The 24,385-nt window shown below is 44.6% G+C and overlaps 1 protein-coding gene across 1 annotated transcript in view; it reads right to left on the bottom strand.

Moving 5' to 3' along the window:
- The window catches only part of TRPM2 (transient receptor potential cation channel subfamily M member 2), a 1,766,051-nt gene that overhangs the window by 1,467,016 nt on the left and 274,650 nt on the right, over positions 1–24,385 (bottom strand). Inside the window, exon 6 of the mRNA XM_040441475.1 lies at positions 15,776–15,956. Coding sequence (XP_040297409.1) covers positions 15,776–15,956 — 181 coding nt within the window. The remainder of the gene's footprint in view (positions 1–15,775; positions 15,957–24,385) is intronic.

The raw sequence follows: 24,385 nt of genomic DNA, 5'->3' as shown, positions 1-24,385 counted from the left end.
AAGAACATAGTCCTACCACTTTACAAATCGCTAGTCAGACCACACATGGAGTACTGTGTACAGTTCTGGGCTCCTGTAAACAAGGCAGACATAGCAGAGCTGGAGAAGGTCCAGAGGAGGGCAACTAAAGTAATAACTGGAATGGGGCAACTACAGTACTCTGAAAGATTATCAAAATTAGGGTTATTCACTTTAGAAAAGAGACGACTGAGGGGAGATCTAATTAATATGTATAAATATATCAGGGGTCAGTACAGAGATCTATCCCATCATCTATTTATCCCCAGGACTGTGACTGTGACGAGGGGACATCCTCTGCGTCTGGAGGAAAGAAGGTTTGTACACAAACATAGAAAAGGATTCTTTACGGTAAGAGCAGTGAGACTATGGAACTCTCTGCCTGAGGAGGTGGTGATGGTGAGTACAATAAAGGAATTCAGGAGGGGCCTGGATGTATTTCTGGAGCGTAATAATATTACAGGCTAAAGCTACTAGAGAGGGGTCGTTGATCCAAGGAGTTATTCTGATTGCCGTATTGGAGTCGGGAAGGAATTTTGTGGGGAAAATTGGCTTCTACCTCACAGGGTTTTTTTTTTTTTTGCTTCCTCTGGATCAACTTGCAGGATAACAAGCCGAACTGGATGGACAGATGTCTTTTTTCGGCCTTATGTACTATTTTACTATGTTACCATGTTGATCACGGTTATCGGCGAATCAGGGTTCCACGCCGGAGAGGGAGCGTGAGAAAGAGAGACCACATCCAAGGGAGGATTAATTGTTTCAAATAAAAAATGATAGAGCTGAAATATGGGACAAATTATTAAAGCGTAAGAGTGGGACAACTTTTTAAAGTTTAAGCATTGAATGAAAGGATGTGGCGCGTATCAAATAATGAAGAATTTCTTACATTTTATTCCCTGTCAACTATGCAGAGCAGGTGTTTCTATCCGGCAAAATTTGAAAAATGTCACCTGACAATGTAACAGACGATTTTTTTAAATTTATGTTCCTGTCACCTATGTAGAGGTGCCCCAGTGACAACCACCATCCATTTCGATATCTTCTCTATCAACTTTCGATGTTCTTTTCTGAGCCTACCATGTTGATCACAGTTATCGGCGAATCAGGGTTCCACGCCAGAGAGGGAGCCTAAGAAAGGGAGACCTCATCCAACGGAGGTCAATGGCTGCAACGGGATGAAGTAGAAATGTGGGACAAATTACTGAAGCGCAAATGTGGGAAAAGTTATTGAAGCGCAAATGTAGTACAACTTGTTAAAGTTTAAGTATTGAACGAAAGGAGGTGGCACGCATCAATTAAAGAATAATTTCAGAAATTGTATTCCCTGTCATCTATGCAAAGCATTGTCATGCCCCACTCTGACAATGTGCGGAGGTCAGCCAGGATTGCAGCACGAGTCTAGTATTTGTTTTGATGCTGTGCTGGATCCGCCTTGCATCAGGTGCACTGGGTGGAGTCATTAGTTTAAATAGTCTCCAGCCAAGGTGCTCTGAGCGGATTATACTCTTCATTGTGGTCTTGGAAGGAAGGTTTGTTCCTGCTCTCAGCAGATAAGTGTATTTTCTTGTTTGGTTGTTTATGTCATCTATCCCATCCAGGTTCTGTGCGAGCTGGCAGCTCCTTTCTCCCCACTTCACCATCTCAGGGAGTTCATGGTTCTGTTAGCATAGGCTGGTGGACACAGCAAATCTACCATCAAGATTTGGTCTGTGGGCTGAGCATTGTAGGGAAAGAGGTCAGGGATAAATTAGGAGGTGACCCTTCCCCCGTCTCTCGTGCAGAGCCTGGTTGGTGTGTTATCTGTTTAACTGTGCACGTCCGCCGTGACAAGCATGGGTTCATTCACGTCCAAAATTGTAATATGTCAACCCAAGAATGTAACATAAAAATTACAGAAATGTATTATTAACCTTTCTACTTGGTAGAATAGGGGTCTATGACAAAAATTGTTTATTGTCACCCGAAAATGTAAAATAAAAATAAGTGAAATTTATTAAGCTGTCAACTAGGTAGAGGAGGGGTATATTACACAAAAAAATTGTGACTTTCACCTTAAAATGTAACAGACAAATTTTTTATTTTTTTTTACCTGTCTAGTAAGTATAGCAGTTGTACATCACACCCAAAAATTGGTGAATTTTACCCGAAAATATAACAGACCAATTTTTTTTTTTAACCTGTCTACTAGGTATAGCAGTGGTACATCACACCCAAAAATTGGTGAATTTCACCCGAAAATATAACAGACTAATTTATTTAAATTTTTTACCTGTCTACTAGGTATAGCAGTGCTACATCACACCCAAAAATTGGTGAATTTCACCCGAAAATATAACAGACCAATTATTTTTTTTTAACCTGTCTACTAGGTATAGCAGTGGTACATCACACCCAAAAATTGGTGAATTTCACCAGAAAATGTAACGGAAATGTAATTTTATTTTTTACCTGTCTAGTAGGTATAGCAGTGGTACATCACATGGTGAATTTCATCCGAAAATATAACAGACAAAATAGTGAAATGACATAAAATAAAATAAAATACGTGCAAATAAAAAAAAAATTATTTATGAGGTGGAGTTCCATATGGAGTAGGAGTTTGAGGAGGCGGTGGACGTAGAGGTGTAGGTGAAAGCGGCGGTGGAGGAATATGTGGTAGCCATTGGTTTTAATTTAATTTAATTTTTTAATTAGGGTACACTCCAAAAGAGTGTAAAATATACAAACTACAAGAATGAGCAATTGCGCTGCAGTATTTTAATGACTGATTAAGGCAGGTATACATGTCTATTCTGCACAAGGTACATACAAGTCCTGTGGGATCCATGCCTGGTTTATTTAAATGAACGTGAGCTTGTCCACATTGGCTGTGGACAGGCGGCTGTGATTGCCTGTGATGACGCACCCTGCCACACTAAACACACGTTTAGATAATACACTGGCTGCAGGGCAGGCCAGCACCTCCAAGGCGTAAAGGGCAAGCTCAGGCCATGTGCCCAATTTGGAGACCCAGAAGTTGAAAGGGGCAGACCAGTCATTCAGTACGTGTAGGCGTGTGCACACATACTGCTCCACCATGTTGCTGAAATGCTGCCTCCTGCTATGACGTTCCATATCAGCTGGTGGTGCTGGTTGTTGTGGCATGCTGACAAAGCTTTTCCACATTTTGTCCATGCTAACCCTGCCTTCTGAGGTGCTGGTGGTGCCCAGCTGTGTTAGCGACCTCTTCCTCCTCCTCTGCCTTGGCCTTGTGCTTCCAATGTGCCCCCGCTGTCAGGTGGGAATGCCACCAGCAGCGCATTTTCCAGTGTGCGCTTGTACTCGCGCATCTTACGATCACTCTCCAGTGAGGGAATTATGGACGGTACATTGTCTTTGTAACGGGGATCCGGCAGCGTGACCACCCAGTAATCAGCACAAGTTAGAATGTGGGCAACTCGGCGGTCGTTGCGGAGACGCTGCAGCATGTAATCGCTCCTGTGTGCCAGGCTGCCCAGAGGCAACGAAAAGCTGTCCTCTGTCGGAGGTGTATCGTCTGTGTCCTCTGTATCCTCCCAGCCATGCACCAGTGATGGCCATGAGCTTATCTGGGTGCCACCCTGTGAATATGGTTCCTCCTCCTCCATCTCATCCTCCTCATCCTCCACCTCATCATCCTCCAGAACTGTGCCCTGGCTGGACAATTGTGGACCTGGCATTTGTGGGTGCAGGAACCCACCCTCGGAGCCACTTGTGAATGACTGGCCGGAAACCCTACGAAATGATCCCTCTTCCTCCTCCTTCTCCTGTGCCACATCATCTTCCATCATCGCCAGCAGTGTTTTTTCAAGGAGGCATAGAAGTGGCATAGTTACGCAGAGAATGACATTATCGGCACAGGCCATGTTGGTGCAGTACTCGAAACAGCGCAACAAGGAACACAGGTCTTGCATGGAGGCCCAGTCATTGGTAGTGAAATGGTGCTGTTCCGGAGAGCGATTCACCCGTGCGTTCTGCAGCTGAATCTCCACTATCGCCTGCTGCTGCTCGCACAACCTGTCCAGCATGTGCAAGGTGGAGTTCCACCTTGTGGGCACGTCGCATATGAGGCGGTAAACGGGAAGGCCAAAGTTACGCTGCAGCAGGATGAGAACGCTGAAAGCACGCAGAGACGGCCCGCAGTTTATGCAGCAGCTCTGACATATCGGGGTAATTTTTAAGAAATCTCTGCACCACCAAATTCAGCACATACGCCAGTCAAGGGATGTGCATCAAACCGGCTAGTCCCAGAGCTGCTGCGAGATTTCGCCCATTATCGCACACCACCAGGCCGGGCTTAAGGCTCACTGGCACCAACCACCCATCGGTCTGTTGTTCAAGGCCCGTCCACAGCTCCTGCGCGGTGTGGGGTTTGTCCCCCAAACAGATAAGTTTTAAAACTGCCTGCTGTCGTTTACCCTTGGCTGTGCTGAAGTTGGTGTTGAAGGTGTTATGCTGAACGGATGAGGAGCTGGTAGAGGATGAGGAAGCGGAGTAGGAGGAGGAAGCAACAGGACGCAAACTGAAGCGCCCTGCGATCCTCGGTGGTGGAAGGACATGCGCCAATCTGCTATCCGCCTCAGGCCCAGCCGCCACTGCATTTACCCAGTGTGCTCTTATGGAGATATAACATCCTTGACCGTGCTTACTGATCCACGTATCCATAGTGAGGTGCACCTTGCCACAGATGGCGTTGCGCAGTGCACACCTGATTTTGTCCCCTACTTGGTTGTGCAGGGAAGGGATGTCTCGCCTGGAAAAGTAGTGACGGCTGGGCACAACGTACTGTGGGACAGCCACCGCCATAAGGCCTTTAAAACTCTCCGTCTCCACCAGACGGAATGACAGCATTTCAAAGCCAAGTAATTTAGAAATGCTGGCATTCAGGGCTAGGGATCGCGGGTGGGTAGGTGGGTACTTCCTCTTCCTCTCCAGTGTTTGGGAGATGGAGAGCTGAACGTTTCCGTGGGACATTGTGGAGATGTTTGGTGACCCAGGTGGTGGTGTTGCTGGCAGATCCTCTGTTTGCGTGGTGGCAGGTGGCATTGTCACTCCAGAGGTGGATGAAGAGTCCAAGACTGCAGCAGAAGAGGAAGCAGGAGGAGCCAGTGACCTTTCTTGTTTTTTGAGGTGTCTACTCCACTGCAGCTCGTGCTTTGCACTTAAATGCCTGGTCATGCAGGTTGTGCTCAGGTTGAGAACGTTTATACCTCGCTTCAGACCCTGGTTGCGCAGCGCGCAAACCACTCGTGTCTTGTCGTCAGCACATTGTTTGAAGAACTGCCACGCCAGGGAACTCCTTGGAGCTGACTTTGGTGTGCTCGGTCCCTTGCTGCGGTGGGCAGTAGCAGGCGTACTGTCTAGGGGATGGCCGCTCCGCTTTTGCACCCTGCTCACTCTTCTGCCATGCTGGTGGCTATGTGCGACCACCGCCTCTTCCTCTGAACTGCATCGCATGGACCTTGATTCCATGTGGGGTCAAGGACCTCATCGTCCTCCACATCATCTTCGTCACCCCTGCCCTCCTTGTCAGTCTGCACACTTTTGAAAGCCCCAGCAGTTGGCACCTGTGTTTCATCATCATCAGAGACGTGCTGTGATTTTCCTCCCATGTACTCATCTTGAAACATAAGTGGTTGGACATCGGTGCACTCAATCTCTTCCACTTCTGGGGAAGGGATAGGTGGATGGCCCTGGGAAACCCTGCTAACAGAGTCATCAAAAAGCAGAAGAGACTGCTTCATGACTTGGGGCTCAGACTGCTTGGCTGATTTGCAAGGGGGTGAGTTGAAATACTGATGGACATCGGCTGCAGGTGCCAACTCTGATCTTTCAGCAGGATACTGGGTGGGAGACAATGTGAAGGAACTGGAGGCACTGTCAGTAACCCAATCTACTATCGCCTGTACTTGTTCTCACCATTCGTAGAGCCGCATTAGGGCCGACCAAATACCGCTGCAGGTTCTGTTGCCTACTCGCACCTGAGGAAGGGGTTTCTCTTGTGCGTGTAGCTGTCACAGATCGACCATGTCCTCTCCCTGCAACAGGAGCTCCACCAGCAGCACTACGACCTGGGCCACGTCCCTTATTTGACGCTCTCCTCATATTTCTCAAATTTAGTATCTTGCCCAAAATGGGTGTTTAATTAATAGCAGAATAGAACGACAGTATGTAAAGGTTGTATCTCACATGTACAGATGCAGACTAGGCCGCAATTAAAGTTTTTTGCCCAAAAAGGGTGTTTTATTAATAGAAGAATATAACCACAGTATCTAAAGTATATATCTCACAGGTACAGATCCAGGTAGGTCGCAATTTAAGTTTTTGACTCAAAATGGTTGTTTTTCAAATAACTGAATAGAACCACAGTATCTAAAGTGTGTATCTCACACGTACAGATGCAGACTAGGCCGCAATTAAAGTTTTTTGCCCAAAATTGTTGTTTTTAAAATTTCTGAATAGAACCACAGTATCTAAAGTGTGTATCTCACACGTACTGATCCAGACTAGGCCAGAATTTAAGTTTTTTGCACAAAATGGCTGTTTGGCAAATAACTGAATAGAACCACAGTATCTAAAGTGTGTATCTCACAATGACATATTGTCACCGCCAGTTCTGTGAGAAGGTCTGACAGACGTTCTTCTCTACCTCTTGTAGGACGTTCTTTGTTTTGGTTTCACGTTGTCATCTCCTTTTCTTCTGCCAGGTGTCACTTATTTAGACTAATCGTCTTCCTTTATATTCTCTCCCATACTGCCTCACTTTTTATAACAGAATATGAAAGCTGCATATAACAATTTAATTTCACATGTGCAGATGCAGCTAGGGCTGTAAAATAGTGTATTTTGCACAAAAAGGGTGTTTTTAAAAACCCACAAAATTATGGCTGTATTTCTTGATTAAATTGCATACTGACTAATCCTGCAAAGGAACCAGATGTTGGATATTGCCAAAAAAGTGTGTTTTTTTACTAACAGAATATGAAAGCTGCATATAACGCTTGAATTTCACACGTGCAGTTGCATCAACTGCTGTAAAATAGTGTATTTTGCAAAAAAAGGGTGTTTGTAAAAACCCAGAAAATGATGGCTGTTTTTCTAGCTTAAATTGCACACTGACTAATCCTGCAAATGCACCAGAGGTGTTTTTTTTAAAACCAGATTATTAGTGCAGTATTTAATTCTTGGATTTGAATGTCACAAAAGTTCAGATGCAGTGCTGGTTCACTGAGCTTGCATAAAATGGCCGCCGCCGCCGCCCACCTAACTAACAGATGGATAAAAGTTATTTTTTTCTGTCACTGGGCTCAGGGCAGGGTAAAAAGATTGTGCACTGCACCCACACAACTAAATCTATGTAGATCTCTGAGTTAAATTGGAGTTCTGGTCACAGGTTCTGTCTTATTCTCTCCCTGAAAGCACCAGCAGCATCCTCTCCCTACACTAGTAACAGCAGAGTGACGTGCAGCGCTACGTGACTCCAGCTTATATAGAGGCTGGGTCACATGCTGCACTGGCCAATCACAACCATGCTATTAGTGGGCATGGCTGGGATGTCTTCTAAGGGCACACGAGTTAAACGCTTGTTGATTGGCTGCCCGCTCGAACGTTTACTGAAATGTTCGGGTTCGGGTCTGGTGTCCAAAAATATTAAAGTTCAGTATGAATCCAAACTTTACAGTTTGGGTTCGCTGAACCATACTCCTTACACTATCTGTCTCCTCCAAAGCACAGCTCTCCCTGACTACAAATGAGCCGAACATGCGTCATCAGGTGACGTGTTCGAGCCAGCCAATCACTGTAATGCCAGTAGCCAACATGGCTACTGGCATTACAGTGATGGCAGTACTTAAGTGCACGTTTATTTTCTGCATAGCAGACTCGAAACGTGCGGGGAGGAGACTCGAGCATGGCACTCGAGCACATGCGGTTCTCGGCCGAGTACCGCCATGTGCCAAGCATAGCGATGCTCGAGCCGAACAGCAGTTCGGCCGAGCATGCTCGCTTAACACTAGTCACTATTAAGGGAGGAGGGGACTGTGGAGTTTACTATTTAAAGGGCAGCGGGGTACTGTGAGGTCACTGTTAAGGCAGCAGGGTACTGTAAGGTCACTGTTAAGGGAGCAGGTTACTGTGGCAGTCACTGTTAAAGAGGCAGTCGCTTTGAAGGTCTCTGTTAATGGGGCCGGTGTCACGGAACCATGAACCAGACGTACAACAAGAGATAAGAGAAAATAAGAAGGCTTTATTGAAAATAAAGCTGTAAAGCAAAAGTCCAAACGGATGGTGAAACCGAGCAGAGTCTTTGCGAAGCCAGAGGTCAGGAACCAGAAAGGTAGTCAGACGAAGCCAGGATCAGGAACCAGCAGGGTAGTCAGACGAAGCCAGGATCAGGAACCAGCAGGGTAGTCAGACGAAGCCAGGATCAGGAACCAGAAGCAGCAGCAGTCTTAGAAGCATGTGAACACAAGGGGACCAAGCAAGGAACTGAAGCCACAGACCTCCTATATATATGAGCTAGGCATCCAGCTCCTCCCAGTGGGAAGGAGGAGCCGCAGGGTGGAAGGCTACAAGAAACCCAGAAACCAAGATGGCCGCCAGCACATGTCAAACGAAGGAGAACAGCAAGAAGGTAAGACCATGACAGCCGGGAATGGTGGAGGTCACAGTTAAGGGGACTATAACCTATGGTCAGTGTTAAGGGAGCTGTAGAGGTCACTTAAGGGGGCGGGCCCCCGGGGGAGGTCACTGTCAAGGGGGTGGGATGCTGTGGAAATCACTATTAAAGGGGCAGGCTGCTGTGAAGGTCAAAGTTAATGGGGTGGGCTGCTGTGGAGGTCCCATTTTAAGGAGACGGGGCACTGTGGGGTGTCAGTGTTAAGGGGTGGGGGGCTGAGGAGGTCACTGTTAAGGGGGCGGGCCCTCGGGGGAGGTCACTGTCAAGGGGGTGGGGTGCTGTGGAAATCACTGTTAAAGGGGCAGGCTGCTGTTAAGGTCAAAATTAATGGGGTGGGCTGCTGTGGAGGTCCCATTTTAAGGAGACGGGGCACTGTGGGGTGTCAGTGTTAAGGGGTGGGGGGGTGAGGAGGTCACTGTTAAGGGGGTGGGGTCCTGTAGATGTTACTGTTATAGTGGATACTGTCGATATCTTTTAACGACACACACAAACATTAAATGAAACAGATGAAATTGACCTGTGCGAAGCCGGGTCCTTCAGCTAGTCTAATATATAAAGCTGAGTATGTGTGTGTATGTATGTCCGCTAAAGGAATCTGCACCATCGCATTTACAATCACAAAATTGGCACAAAGATACATCAGATGTCCGGGAAGGTTTTAGACCGGATCTCAGCTCTCTAGGACGTACCGTTCCTGAGATATTCCCAAAAAATGCATTAGCCAATAGCAGCCTGGTCACATGACCATTATCAGCCAATAGAAGCTCACAGGGCCTTAGTCTCCACATACACACAGTTTTACACCAGGTTTCCATAACAACCCAGCCATTTTTCTTCACTGCTGTAGGTCAGCTTTAAAGGAAATCTGTCACCACAATATTGGAGTAAAGCCATAGCCTAATAGCACTTAGTACCTTATTTCCAGATGTGCCTTTGTTCCAGCAATAGATGTTTTTTTATCCTCTGAAAAGCCAATTTGGTATGCAAATGAGCCAGTAAGGTGCCCAGAGGTGCGTTATTCTTGCATGAAGGACGCCACCCACCCGTCCAACATCACATTCAAGCCATAACTCTGCCCCACTTTTCCCTGCTCCCAGCAAGAGGGCAGGCTTGGGCACTAGCAGAAGGTGTGCCTGGGATCCTTCCTGCAAGAGCGACGCCCCTCTGGGCACCTTACTGGCTCATTTGCATACCAAATAAACTGGATTTTCAGAAAATAGAAAACACCTATTGCTGAAACAAAGGCACATCTGGAAATAAGGTACTAAGTGCTATTAGGCTATGGCTTTACTTCAATAGTGATTATCCTGGTGACAGATTTCCTTTAAAGGGGCAGGGTGCTGTGGATGACACTCTTAAGGGAGTGTTTTGGAGGTCACAGTTCAGGAAGCAAGTAGGGTGGAAATTCAGGCCACCCTCAAAAGAAGGACTAAAAAAAACCACCCCCTTTTCCCGCTAAGACACGCTCCAACCCAGTTAGGTCACGCCCCCTCCCACTCCTCAGCCAATAGGGATTGAAAAAATGAAGAGACTGCAGGATCCTAAGCAATGGAAGATTTGTGAACTACAGAATATTTGTGTAAGCAGAGTGATCAAGCTATGAAGACTGGGAAACACATCAAGACACCATCACCACAGTTCAGGACAGTCATATCTAGAAGCCTGCAACATATAGGGAATCAACAAGGTAAAAGAGGAGAGAATATTTAAAAGAAGAAAAACTGCTACAAGAGGACATAGTTTTAAATTAGAGGGGCAAAGGTTTAAAAGTAATATCAGGAAGTATTATTTTACTGAGAGAGTAGTGGATGCATGGAATAGCCTTCCTGCAGAAGTGGTAGCTGCAAATACAGTGGAGGAGTTTAAGAATGCATGGGATAGGCATAAGGCCATCCTTCATATAAGATAGGGCCAAGGGCTATCCATAGTACTCAGTATATTGGGCAGACTAGATGGGCCAAATGGTTCTTATCTGCCGACACATTCTATATAGCGGACACCTACAGCTACAGGTGCCAGAGTTAAGCTGTAGGGAAGGGAATCCAGAGAGACTGTGTCAGCTAGCAAATGTGTCATCGTCTGCTACATTGTCAGCTATCTTTCCCCATTATCTTGGAGGAGAAATTGAACTTTGCATGAAACGCTATTAAATGTGCTGCTATTCATGTTTTACACTCAGTAAAGAAAGACATTATTGGTTCAACCTTCTCGGTCAGTTTTTTTTTCTTTATCACCTTCAGTGCATTGAAGCCCAGTGAGCGACGGCCTGAGGTAGGACACCATGACACTATAACACTACATCAGGGCCACGACCACTCCTCTACACCAGCTCCTCAGGGGCTTGCTGCACCTGAAGCAGCTGTTTTGGGCAGGGATTGTACATGTCTTTCACGGCCCACTAGGTCAATGTTTTTTTTGGCAGCAGCAAGGCAGCATCGCAGCAAGAAGGCCAGTTCCTTTTCACCTTCTCACGATTGTGTTGGACAGGCACTTATCCGCCTCCTCCATAGACACCCCCCGCCCACAAAAGCAGCAGGGCACTGTGTTGCTCCCAATCCCCCTTCTTCCTACAGTTCCTCCTATGCAAGTCTATGCAAATGCAAATGCAGCTTAACACACTTGGTGAGTTATCATATCTAGTTAACGTGTTATGACTGTGACTGTTGACTCTACTACATCTATACCACATGTATCAAGTCAACTGTTGCCTTGCGGTGTGGAGCTGATCGGTCTGAGCAAGAGTAGCCACACAGGCCAGCAGTTGCTAAAGTACATCAAGCAGCAAACATCCTGCTAGCTGTCATCATGCCAACTTAAACTGAGAAAGGTGGTCAGCGACAATGCCCACAACATAGTGGTTGCACTGAACCTTGGGGAAATGACACATACTCCCTGCATTGGTCGTACAATGCTTTTAAAAAAAAAGTATACTAGATTGTGACGTATCCCTTGGAGACAGTTCTGTTTCTGTTGTGTTTTTGTTTAAGGAAAAAAAAAAAGAAGTGGGAAACAGAAGGCAAAAGATCACTCACAAATTCAAGTACTAAGGAAGCTGTAACTGTACATTTTAACTGTACATTTTGAGAAATGTGAAAAAGTGACAATAGTGTAGTTTTCAACTATGTTGGTTAATGTGATCTTATTGTCAACATGTATGCCTGTACTTTCCCATAATAAAAATGTATTAAAAAAAAAAAAAAGTACACTGAATTTCACAGGGCAATTGCAATGTCCAAGAGACTGTATGCGTATTCCAGCCATTCTTACGTGGCAAGGAATGCTCTCCCAGACAGAATGGTGATCTGAATGCTTGCTTATGCCCTGAAAGGCACATTCACATCAAGCAGTCTGATCATCACTGAATAGCCATGCTTTTAAACCCTCATTATTAAAGCAAAATGGGGGAATGTTTTCCTTCCTCCCTCTGAAAGGGAGGCCAAATTATGTTATTCCCCAGAAACACTGTGTATGCAGCTTATGGCAAACAGATGCCAGTTGTCAGCGTGTGTAAAAGGGAGGCCCCCCCAGAGTTATCCACCTCCGGCTGCCACAAGCAGCAGAAGCTGCAGCAGCAGCCAGCTCAGACTCCTCACATGCTGCACCAGGCTGAGGCAAGTCAGCAAGCGAGACCTCCCACCTCAATAGCCAGGTTCAGGCCTACCTACACTCTGGCCTGTTTCTGGCACATGGCCTGTTCTCTGACACCATGGATTTCTGGGCAGGCAGACTGCAATGGTAGCTCGAACTGGTACAACACACTCTATTTCTTCTTTCTTGCCCAGTCTCCAGTGTAATCTTAGAGAGTGTTTTCAGCACCGCAGGGGGTGTGGTGACACCCACATGTACCAAGTTCTCCTCCACTAGTGTCCAAAACATCAGTTATTTCAAAATTAACTAAGCAAGGATTTGAATACTCCTCCAGTTGAGGTCGATAAATAGATCTAGCCTTGCTGATGGTGCCCCATCTTGCCACTGTTGCTGTGAGCCTGCCTAACATCATGTTCCATGTGGCTGCTACCACCATGCTACTGCCACCATCATGCCTACTGCTGTCTGCTAGCCCACGTGTACTATATGGCCACTGCCAAGACCACTGCAGCTGATGTTCTTGTTGCTAATCCCCTAGTGCCACCAATATTAATGCTATGCATCTGTCGCTACTACTACCCAAAGAAAGTTGAACTACTGCCATGTACAAGGGGCGTTCAATAAGTTATCTACCTATATGAAAACCTATATGAAAAAAAAATTCTGAGAAATGTGAACTTGCTACTTTTGAAATAAATCCTCCTTGACTTCAACACACTTATACCACTTAGCCTCCAGTGATCAGATGCCCTTAGAATAGAAGGAGACTTGTTGCTGCTGCATGAACCCTGTTATTGCCCCTTTGACAGCATTATCATTAATCATTGCCCATGCAGAAATTTCTTCAGGTTTTGAATGAGAAAGTAATCAATGGGAGCCAGGTCTGGATTGTAGGGTGGATGGTTAAGCTCCATGAAGCCGCATTCCCTGATGACCGCTTGTGATTTGTGACACTTGTGAGTTGGCATTTTTATGAAGCAGCAGCACTCCTGCTGACAACTTCCCAAGGTTCTCTTTGATTGTCTCACGTAATGCATTCATTGTTTAAGCATAGGTGTCGCCACTAAATGTTATCTTGTGTAGTATGAATTCTAGCAATAAAATGCCTTCTATATCCCAAAAAACTGTTACATGATCCAGCTGACTGCTGCACACAAACTTTCTTTGCAGTTGTTGACTCCTTGTACTTCCATTGCATGGACTCTTCTTTGGTCTCAGGATCATGGTGGTGTACCCATATTTCTTCACCCATAACAATTCGAGAATAGAAGTCCTCTGGATTTTTTAAGCGTGTCTAAATTCACTTGATTAAATTGCTGGCCACAAGTTTTTTGCTCAGATTCAACATTTATGGCACCCAGTGGCAACTGACCTTTGACATCATCAAAACATTATGAATGGTACTAGAAACTATGCCAACTGAAATGCCTTATTCATGAGCTATAACACTGATATTGATCCGATGATCTTCCGACATCATTGCCTCCACTTTATAATGCATTTTCTCTGAAGATGTTTCAACAGATCTTCCTTAATGGGGTCATCTTTAATTGATTACCTACCCCATTTCAACTGCTTAGCCCAAAACTTTACTTGGTAGTAGGAAGGTACATCATCACCATATACTGTACAACAATTACCCTTGATTTATTTCTTTAGGCATCTTTTCTTCCTTTGTAAGGAATTTAATCACAAAACAAAGCTCCAGATCCATCACTTTCTTTGTAGACCCACAGTGTACTGCACTTGCAATCCTGTCACTTCCAGTGCTTTTATCAGACTGAATTGCTACTGTGGGTATTGCATATCCAGACATGTTTCAACCTGCACAGACAAGCTCAACTCTCTAAGGCCTCTTGCGCACGGCCGTTGTGGGTCCGTTCCGTGTGGTGGCCAGGACAGATTGAGACTCATTCAACTTGAATGGGTCCGTGATCCGTCCGCACCGCAAAAAAATAGAACACATTCTATTTTTTTGCAGTGCGGCGGCACGGACAGAAACACCACAGAAGCACTCTGTAGTGCTTCTGTGGGGTTCCGATTGGTGCTTCCGTTCCACATCTCCGTGATCGTGGACCCATTCAAGTGAATGCGTCCGCATCCGTGATGCGGAGTGCACACTGGCCGGTGCCCTTGTATTGCGGACCAAATGTATGCGGGCCGCAATAAGGCCATGGGCCCACAACGGCTGTGTGCAAGAGGCCTTACACTGATAGAACATAGAACATTCTAGGGTAGATAACTTACTGAACACCCCTCGTATGTTCTACGTTATGCTGCTTCTGCTGCTGTTACTATTGCAGCCATGTGCCTCTATTGCCCTACCATTTCCACATCCACACTTTACTGCTGCTCCCAATTAAAAGGGAGAATTTTTCTAGGCTCGTTCAGAACAAGCCATTTTTTCTTCTGACATGTAGCACTTGTGCATGTCGTATGGGCAGGCATACTAACCCTGTCAAGGAATAACTTTTTGTTAACACCATCAACCATGCATTTACACATAACTTTGTATGTCAGTGTCACTCTGACATGATTTGCTATTGCTGCCATTGCATTCAAGAGCTGGGGGGAGGGGAGGGGTGAGAGAAAAAGCAAAAAGTCATAAATTAAAAAAATGAAGAGAGAAGACCTTTTCCTAAAAATTCCTAGGAGTCCCAGGAGACAATAAGATTTTATATACCAATTGCTGGGCAATTGTAATCACTTTGGTTCCGAACCAAAATTTCACGTAAATTCAGCAAAACTGAACCAAACCAAACATCAAAAGGTTTGTTTATTCCTAACTTAAAGAGGTTGTCTCATGTCAGTAAGTGGCATTTATCTTGTAGATAAATTTAATACAAGCCACTTACTAATGTATTGTTATTATCCATATTGCTTCTTTGCTCTCTGGAATCCTTTTTCCATCCAATTATACACTGCTTGTTTCTATGGTTACAGACCACCCTGCAATTCATCACTGGTGGTCGTACTTGCATACTAGAGGAAAAAGAGTCAGACTTTCTCGTGGCCGGGCTATGGGAGATCACATAGGCTAGTGCTTTTTCCTATAGTATGCAAGTACGACCACCACTGATGGATTGCAGGGTGGTCTGTAACCATGGAAACAAGCAGTGTATAGTGCAAAGGAAGCAATATGGATAATAGCAATATATTAGTAAGTGGCTTGTATTAATTTTCTCTACATGATAAATGCCACTTACTGAAGTGAGACAACCCCTTTAATTCACAGATAATTTTAATTCCTGGCTGTTTAATGCCATTTAAATCATGGTCAATAGCAACTGCAGCATCTAAGTGTTAAGGTCACATCTGTCACCCCCATCAGCATTATTCATAAACTGAATGCAGTGGATTTCCAGACAAATAAATTAATTTATCTGTACAATTTTACTCTTACATTTTTTTTGTATCTTTATAACCACACCCATACCAAAGGTAACATTTACAACTAATCTAACCTCTTACCTCCTTTCTCTTTGGTCTGTTCTGAAATAAATTTCTCCAGCTTGGCTCTTAGAAGAATTTCAGCACCATATCTGCCATTTGTCCCATCATCCACAAGAATAAAGTGAGAGTGATTATTGTCTAAGCAAGAAAGACTTCCTTGGCTTTCCTCATCTATCTGATACTGAGCTGGAAAAGATCCCTTAAGAAAAGAAAAAATACAGTATGATGAAAGTTAAAAGGAAAAAGGAAAATGTGTCAAACACATAAAATATTGACCCAAATAAAGTAAATAAAGATTTATTTTCATGCAATGGCCTTAAAAAGAGTTTGCCACCTCCCCTAAGCTTGATTAAGTACAGTAATAAATTAAGTACTGCTGCAGATGATAGCTAATGTAGATGTGCATACTAACCCACATCTTCCTACTGTGCGTCCACAAACTGGCAATATATTATACAGAGAGGACTCATGAGCCACATGCACGTTGAAATGAGCGATTGGGAGTCACCTTCAGCAGGGCTAATCATGTACTTATTATGGTTTGGGAAGGTGATACACTGCCTTTAACATGTAGGTTTACAGTTAAAGCATACATCCAGTAATAAACACATTTTCCTAAATTAATAGTACAGGTGAATATGAGAAACTCTGTACAGTGGATATGAAAAGTCTACACACCCCTGTTAAAATGTCAGGAAAGGTTTAACCACCTCAGCCCCCAGTGCTTAAACACCCTGAAAGACCAGGCCACTTTTTACACTTCTGACCTACACTACTTTCACCGTTTATTGCTCGGTCATGCAACTTACCACCCAAATGAATTTTACCTCCTTTTCTTCTCACTAATAGAGCTTTCATTTGGTGGTATTTCATTGCTGCTGACATTTTTACTTTTTTTGTTATTAATCGAAATTTAACGATTTTTTTTGCAAAAAAATGACATTTTTCACTTTCAGTTGTAAAATTTTGCAAAAAAAAACGAGATCCATATAGAAATTTTGCTCTAAATTTATAGTTCTACATGTCTTTGATAAAAAAAAAATGTTTGGGTAAAAAAAAAATGGTTTGGGTAAAAGTTATAGCGTTTACAAACTATGGTACAAAAATGTGAATTTCCGCTTTTTGAAGCAGCTCTGACTTTCTGAGCACCTGTCATGTTTCCTGAGGTTCTACAATGGCCAGACAGTACAAACACCCCACAAATGACCCCATTTCGGAAAGTACACACCCTAAGGTATTCGCTGATGGGCATAGTGAGTTCATAGAACTTTTTATTTTTTGTCACAAGTTAGCGGAAAATGATGATTTTTTATTTTTTATTTTTTTTTCTTACAAAGTCTCATATTCCACTAACTTGTGACAAAAAATAAAAACTTCTATGAACTCACTATGCCCATCACGAAATACCTTTGGGTCTCTTCTTTCCAAAATGGGGTCACTTGTGGGGTAGTTATACTGCCCTGGCATTCTAGGGGCCCAAATGTGTGGTAAGGAGTTTGAAATCAAATTCTGAAAAAAATGACCTGTCAAATCCGAAAGGTGCTCTTTGGAATATGGGCCCCTTTGCCCACCTAGGCTGCAAAAAAGTGTCACACATCTGGTATCTCCGTACTCAGGAGAAGGTGGGGAATGTGTTTTGGGGTGTCATTTTACATATACCCTTGCTGGGTGAGAGAAATATCTTGGCAAAAGACAACTTTTCCCATTTTTTTATACAAAGTTGGCATTTGACCAAGATATTTATCTCACCCAGCATGGGTATATATAAAATGACACCCCAAAACACATTCCCCACCTTCTCCTGAGTACGGAGATACCAGATGTGTGACACTTTTTTGCAGCCTAGGTGGGCAAAGGGGCCCATATTCCAAAGAGCACCTTTCGGATTTGACAGGTCATTTTTTTCAGAATTTGATTTCAAACTCCTTACCACACATTTGGGCCCCTAGAATGCCAGGGCAGTATAACTACCCCACAAGTGACCCCATTTTGGAAAGAAGAGACCCAAAGGTATTCCGTGAGGGGCATGGCGAGTTCCTAGAATTTTTTATTTTTTGTCACAAGTTAGTGGAAAATGATGATTTTTTTATTTTTATTTTTTTTCATACAAAGTCTCATATTCCACTAACTTGTGACAAAAAATAAAAACTTCCATGAACTCACTATGCCCATCAGCGAATACCTTGGGGTCTCTTCTTTCCAAAATGGGGTCACTTGTGGGGTAGTTATACTGCCCTGGCATTCTAGGGGCCCAAATGTGTGGTAAGGAGTTTGAAATCAAATTCAGTGAAAAATGACCAGTGAAATCCGAAAGGTGCTCTTTGGAATATGGGCCCCTTTGCCCACCTAGGCTGCAAAAAAGTGTCACACATCTGGTATCCCCGTACTCAGGAGAAGTTGAGGAATGTGTTTTGGGGTGTCTTTTTACATATACCCATGCTGGGTGAGAGAAATATCTTGGTCAAATGCCAACTTTGTATAAAAAAATGGGAAAAGTTGTCTTTTGCCAAGATATTTCTCTCACCCAGCATGGGTATATGTAAAATGACACCCCAAAACACATTCCCCAACTTCTCCCGATTACGGAGATACCAGATGTGTGACACTTTTTTGCAGCCTAGGTGGGCAAAGGGGCCCATATTCCAAAGAGCACCTTTCGGATTTCACTCGTCATTTTTTACAGAATTTGATTTCAAACTCCTTACCACACATTTGGGCCCCTAGAATGCCAGGGCAGTATAACTACCCCACAAGTGACCCCATTTTGGAAAGAAGAGACCCCAAGGTATTCGCTGATGGGCATAGTGAGTTCATGAAAATTTTTATTTTTTGTCACAAGTTAGTGGAATATGAGACTTTGTATGAAAAAAAAAAAAAAAAAAAAATCATCATTTTCCACTAACTTGTGACAAAAAATAAAAAATTCTAGGAACTTGCCATGCCCCTCACGGAATACCTTGGGGTGTCTTCTTTCCAAAATGGGGTCACTTGTGGGGTAGTTATACTGCCCTGGCATTTTCCAGGGGCCCTAATGTGTGGTAAGTAGGTAAATGACCTGTGAAATCCTAAAGGTACTCTTTGGAATATGGGCCCCTTTGCCCACCTAGGCTGCAAAAAAGTGTCACACATCTGGTATTGCCGTACTCAGGAGAAGGTGGGGAATGTGTTTTGGGGTGTCATTTTACATATACCCTTGCTGGGTGAGAGAAATATCTTGGCAAAAGACAACTTTTCCCATTTTTTTATACAAAGTTGGCATTTGACCAAGATATTTCTCTCACCCAGCATGGGTATATGTAAAATGACACCCCAAAACACATTCCCCACCTTCTCCTGAGTACGGCGATACCAGATGTGTGACACTTTTTTGCAGCCTAGATGCGCAAAGGGGCCCACATTCCTTTTAGGAGGGCATTTTTAGACATTTGGATACCAGACTTCTTCTCACGCTTTGGGGCCCCTAGAATGCCAGGGCAGTATAAATACCCCACATGTGACCCCATTTTGGAAAGAAGACACCCCAAGGTATTCAATGAGGGGCATGGCGAGTTCATAGAAATTTTTTTTTTTTGGCACAAGTTAGCGGAAATTGATATTTTTAATTTTTTTCTCACAAAGTCTCCCGTTCCGCTAACTTGGGACAAAAATTTCAATCTTTCATGGACTCAATATGCCCCTCACGGAATACCTGGGGGTGTCTTCTTTCCGAAATGGGGTCACATGTGGGGTATTTATACTGCCCTGGCATTCTAGGGGCCCTAAAGCGTGAGAAGAAGTCTGGAATATAAATGTCTAAAAAATTTTACGCATTTGGTTTCCGTGAGGGGTATGGTGAGTTCATGTGAGATTTTATTTTTTGACACAAGTTAGTGGAATATGAGACTTTGTAAGAAAAAAATAAAAAAATTCCGCTAACTTGGGCCAAAAAAATGTCTGAATGGAGCCTTACAGAGGGGTGATCAATGACAGGGGGGGTGATCAATGACAGGGGGGTGATCAATGACAGGGGGGTTGATCAATGACAGGGGGGTGATCAATGACAGGGGGGTGATCAGGGAGTCTATATGGGGTGATAACCACAGTCATTGATCACGCCCGTGTAAGGCTTCATTCAGACGTCCGTATGCGTTTTGCGGATCCGATCCATCTATCAGTGGATCCGTAAAAATCATGCGGACGTCTGAATGGAGCTTTACAGGGGGGTAATCAATGACAGGGGGGTAATCAATGACAGGGGGGTGATCAGGGAGTCTACATGCGGTGATCACCACAGTCATTGATCATGCCCCTGTAAGGCTTCATTCAGACGTCCGTATGCGTTTTGCGGATCCGATCCATCTATCAGTGCATCCGTAAAAATCATGCGGACATCTGAATGGAGCTTTACAGGGGGGTGATCAGGGAGTCTATATGGGGTGATCACCACAGTCATTGATCATGCCCCTGTAAGGCTTCATTCAGACGTCCGGATGCGTTTTGCGGATCGGATCCATCTATCAGTGCATCCGTAAAAATCATGCGGACATCTGAATGGAGCTTTACAGGGGGGTAATCAATGACAGGGGGGTAATCAATGACAGGGGGGTGATCAGGGAGTCTATATGGGTTGATCACCACAGTCATTGATCACGCCCCTGTAAGGCTTCATTCAGACGTCCGGATGCGTTTTGCGGATCCGATCCATCTATCAGTGCATCCGTAAAAATCATGCGGACATCTGAATGGAGCTTTACAGGGGGGTAATCAATGACAGGGGGGTAATCAATGACAGGGGGGTGATCAGGGAGTCTATATGGGTTGATCACCACAGTCATTGATCACGCCCCTGTAAGGCTTCATTCAGACGTCCGGATGCGTTTTGCGGATCCGATCCATCTATCAGTGCATCCGTAAAAATCATGCGGACATCTGAATGGAGCTTTACAGGGGGGTGATCAGGGAGTCTATATGGGGTGATCACCACAGTCATTGATCATGCCCCTGTAAGGCTTCATTCAGACGTCCGGATGCGTTTTGCGGATCGGATCCATCTATCAGTGCATCCGTAAAAATCATGCGGACATCTGAATGGAGCTTTACAGGGGGGTGATCAGGGAGTCTATATGGGGTGATCACCACAGTCATTGATCATGCCCCTGTAAGGCTTCATTCAGACGTCCGGATGCGTTTTGCGGATCGGATCCATCTATCAGTGCATCCGTAAAAATCATGCGGACATCTGAATGGAGCTTTACAGGGGGGTGATCAGGGAGTCTATATGGGGTGATCACCACAGTCATTGATCATGCCCCTGTAAGGCTTCATTCAGACGTCCCGGATGCGTTTTGCGGATCGGATCCATCTATCAGTGCATCCGTAAAAATCATGCGGACATCTGAATGGAGCTTTACAGGGGGGTGATCAGGGAGTCTATATGGGGTGATCACCACAGTCATTGATCATGCCCCTGTAAGGCTTCATTCAGACGTCCGGATGCGTTTTGCGGATCCGATCCATCTATCAGTGGATCCGTAAAAATCATGCGGACGTCTGAATGGAGCTTTACAGGGGGGTAATCAATGACAGGGGTGTAATCAATGACAGGGGGGTGATCAGGGAGTCTATATGGGGTGATCACCACAGTCATTCATCACGCCCCTGTAAGGCTTCATTCAGACGTCCGGATGCGTTTTGCGGATCCGATCCATCTATCAGTGGATCCGTAAAAATCATGCGGACATCTGAATGGAGCTTTACAGGGGGGTGATCAATGACAGGGGGGTAATCAATGACAGGGGGGTGATCAGGGAGTCTATATGGGGTGATCAGGGGTGATCAGGGGCTAATAAGGGGTTAATAAGTGACGGGGGGGGGGTGTAGTGTAGTGTAGTGGTGCTTGGTGGTACTTTACTGAGCTACCTGTGTCCTCTGGTGGTCGATCCAAACAAAGGGGACCACCAGAGGACCAGGTAGCAGGTATATTAGACGCTGTTATCAAAACAGCGTCTAATATACCTGTTAGGGGTTAAAAAAAACACATCTCCAGCCTGCCAGCGAACGATCGCCGCTGGCAGGCTGGAGATCAACTCTCTTACCTTCCGTTCCTGTGAGCGCGCGCGCCTGTGTGCGCGCGTTCACAGGAAATCTCGGCCATCGCGAGATGACGCGTATATGCGTGACTGTGCGCAGCGCTGCCACCTCCGGAACGCGATCCTGCGTTAGGCGGTCCGGAGGTGGTTAATAGTAATAAGTACAGAGGATATAAAAAGTCTACACACCCCTGTTAAAATGTCAGGTTTCTGTGATGTAAAAAAAATGAGACAAAGATAAATCATTTTAGAACTTTCCCCCTTTTTCTGTACAACTTAATTGAAAAACAAACTGAAATCTTTTAGGTAGAGGGAAGAAAAAATATAAAAATAAAATAATATGGTTGCAAAAACACTCCAAATCTGTCAGATTGCAAGGGCCTGTGCATAGCCCTCTTCAGATCACCCCACAGATTTTCAATCGGATTCAAGTCTGGGCTCTGGATGGGCCATTCCAAAACTTGAATCTTCTTCTGGTGAAGCCATTCCTTTGTTGATTTGGATGTATGCTTTTGGTCGTTGTCATGCTGAAAGATGAAGTTCCTCTTAATGTTCAGCTTTCTAGCAGAAGCCAATACCAATATTGACTGGTATTTGGAACTGTTCATAATCCCCTCTAGCTTAACTAAGGCCCCAGTTCCAGCTGAAGAAAAACAGCCCCAAAGCATGATGCTGCCACCACCATGCTTCACTGTGGGTATGGTGTTCTTTATGCGCCAAACATATCTTTTGGAATTATGGCCAAAAAGTTCAACCTTGGTTTCATCAGACCATAACACCTTTACCCACATGCTTTTGGGGGACTTCAGGTGTCTTTTTGCAAAATGTAGCCTGGCTTGGATGTTTTTCTTTGTAAGAAAAGGCTTTCGTCTTGCCACTCAACCCCATAGCCCAGACATATGAAGAATACGGGAGATTGTTGTCACATGTACAACACAGCAAGTACTTGCCAGATATTTCTGCAGCTCCTTTAATGTTGCTGTAGGCCTCTTGGTAGCCTCCCAGACCAGTTTTCTTCTTGTCTTTTCATCAATTTTGGAGGGACGTCCAGTTCTTGGTAATGTCACTGTTGTGCCATATTTTCTCCACTTGATGATGACTGTCTTCACTGTGTTCCATGGTATATCTAATGCCTTGGAAATTCTTTTGTACCCTTCTCCTGACTGATACCTTTTAACAATGAGATCCCTCTGATGCTTAGGAAGCTCTCTGTGGACCATGGCTTTTGCTGTGGGATGCGACTAAGAACATTTCAGGAAAGACCAACTAGAGCATCTGAACTTTATTTGGGGTTAATCATAGGCACTTTTTTTTTTTTAAATAATAGTTATTGTTTTCTTTACCAAAATTATAAAATATCATCATAAACAGTATGGGAGTGACGAAAAGTGATTATACATAATTCAAAACAAACTCATGAGAATTTACTCTAAGTTACCGCATAATAGTACCATATTCCCTAAATCCCACCCACCCCCCAATTCACTGTTGCGAGGTCAGACTAATCCTTTGTTAACACTTTTATTTCAACTGATAATATTCCAGATGATCGGGGATTGAGAAACGGGGGAGCCAGCCATTCCTAACTCCTAACCCTTTGATTTTCTTGCTATCTTCCCATAGGCGTTGATAGTGTCCATCAGAGCCAGCTACTCAGAGAAACTAGGGCTATTTTTCGTGCCCCAATATTTAACTATCAGGGCCTTAGCGGCCATAAAGCCCTCTGAACAGACTCGTATCTGGTGAGGCGTTAAATCGCCAGGGGGGAGAACACTCAGTATTGCCTGCTTGAAGCAACGGTCCAGTTTAACCTCATGTCGTCTGGATAGTTCCTCATGGATCCGGGTCCAAAAAAATGCTTATTTCTGAACACTTCCATAATATATGGCACAGATCGGCATTTTCTGCCTGGCATTTCCAACACTCACTCTTTTTTCCTTTATACATTTTAGCGAGGTGTCACAGTCGTTACCTCTGGCTGTGACCTTCTGTCTATGCTCTCGCTGCAGCTCCGTTCCTGTGTGTTATTTGTGGTTCTTTATGGGTTAACTCCCCTGTGTGCCTATTAGGAGTTAATCCTCTCTGTCTGCTCCATGAGTGTGGCCTCTCTGCTGCACCCATGGAACCTGTTTATAAGGCTGAGGTTTCCTCAGTTCTGGGTCAGCTCTCCTGGTGTTTGTTGTCTTGTTCTGCTCCTTGTTTGTACTCACTCTCCCATGCTGCTGACCCATGGGATCCGTGTCTGTCTGTGCTCTGTGGGTTTCCTACTTGTATTTTCCCGTCCTCTTTCCTGTCTTTCTGTTATCTGTTCTGCCAGTTATGTTTTAGCTACCTTGTGTGTATTCATATGTCTCTGTTCAGCAAGCCCTTGCTGCAGCGCGCCTAGCTGCAGAGTGCTATGGGCAAGGCCACACAGTATACCACTGGTAGAGCTAGTCCTTCTCTGCTCATTGCCACTCCTGTTCCCTTGCGTGAACTCTTGCTTGTATTTTTAGTTGCCTGTTTGTTATGTTTGCCTATGTACCGTCGGTACCTTCTGGTACCTGTTGTCCGTTTTCTC

The sequence above is a fragment of the Bufo bufo genome, chromosome 7, assembly GCF_905171765.1.
Source record: "Bufo bufo chromosome 7, aBufBuf1.1, whole genome shotgun sequence".
In the NCBI taxonomy this organism is placed as follows: domain Eukaryota; kingdom Metazoa; phylum Chordata; class Amphibia; order Anura; family Bufonidae; genus Bufo; species Bufo bufo.
The sequence above is the reverse complement of the archived record's forward strand: the minus strand, read 5'-3'. Positions and strand labels throughout refer to the sequence as shown.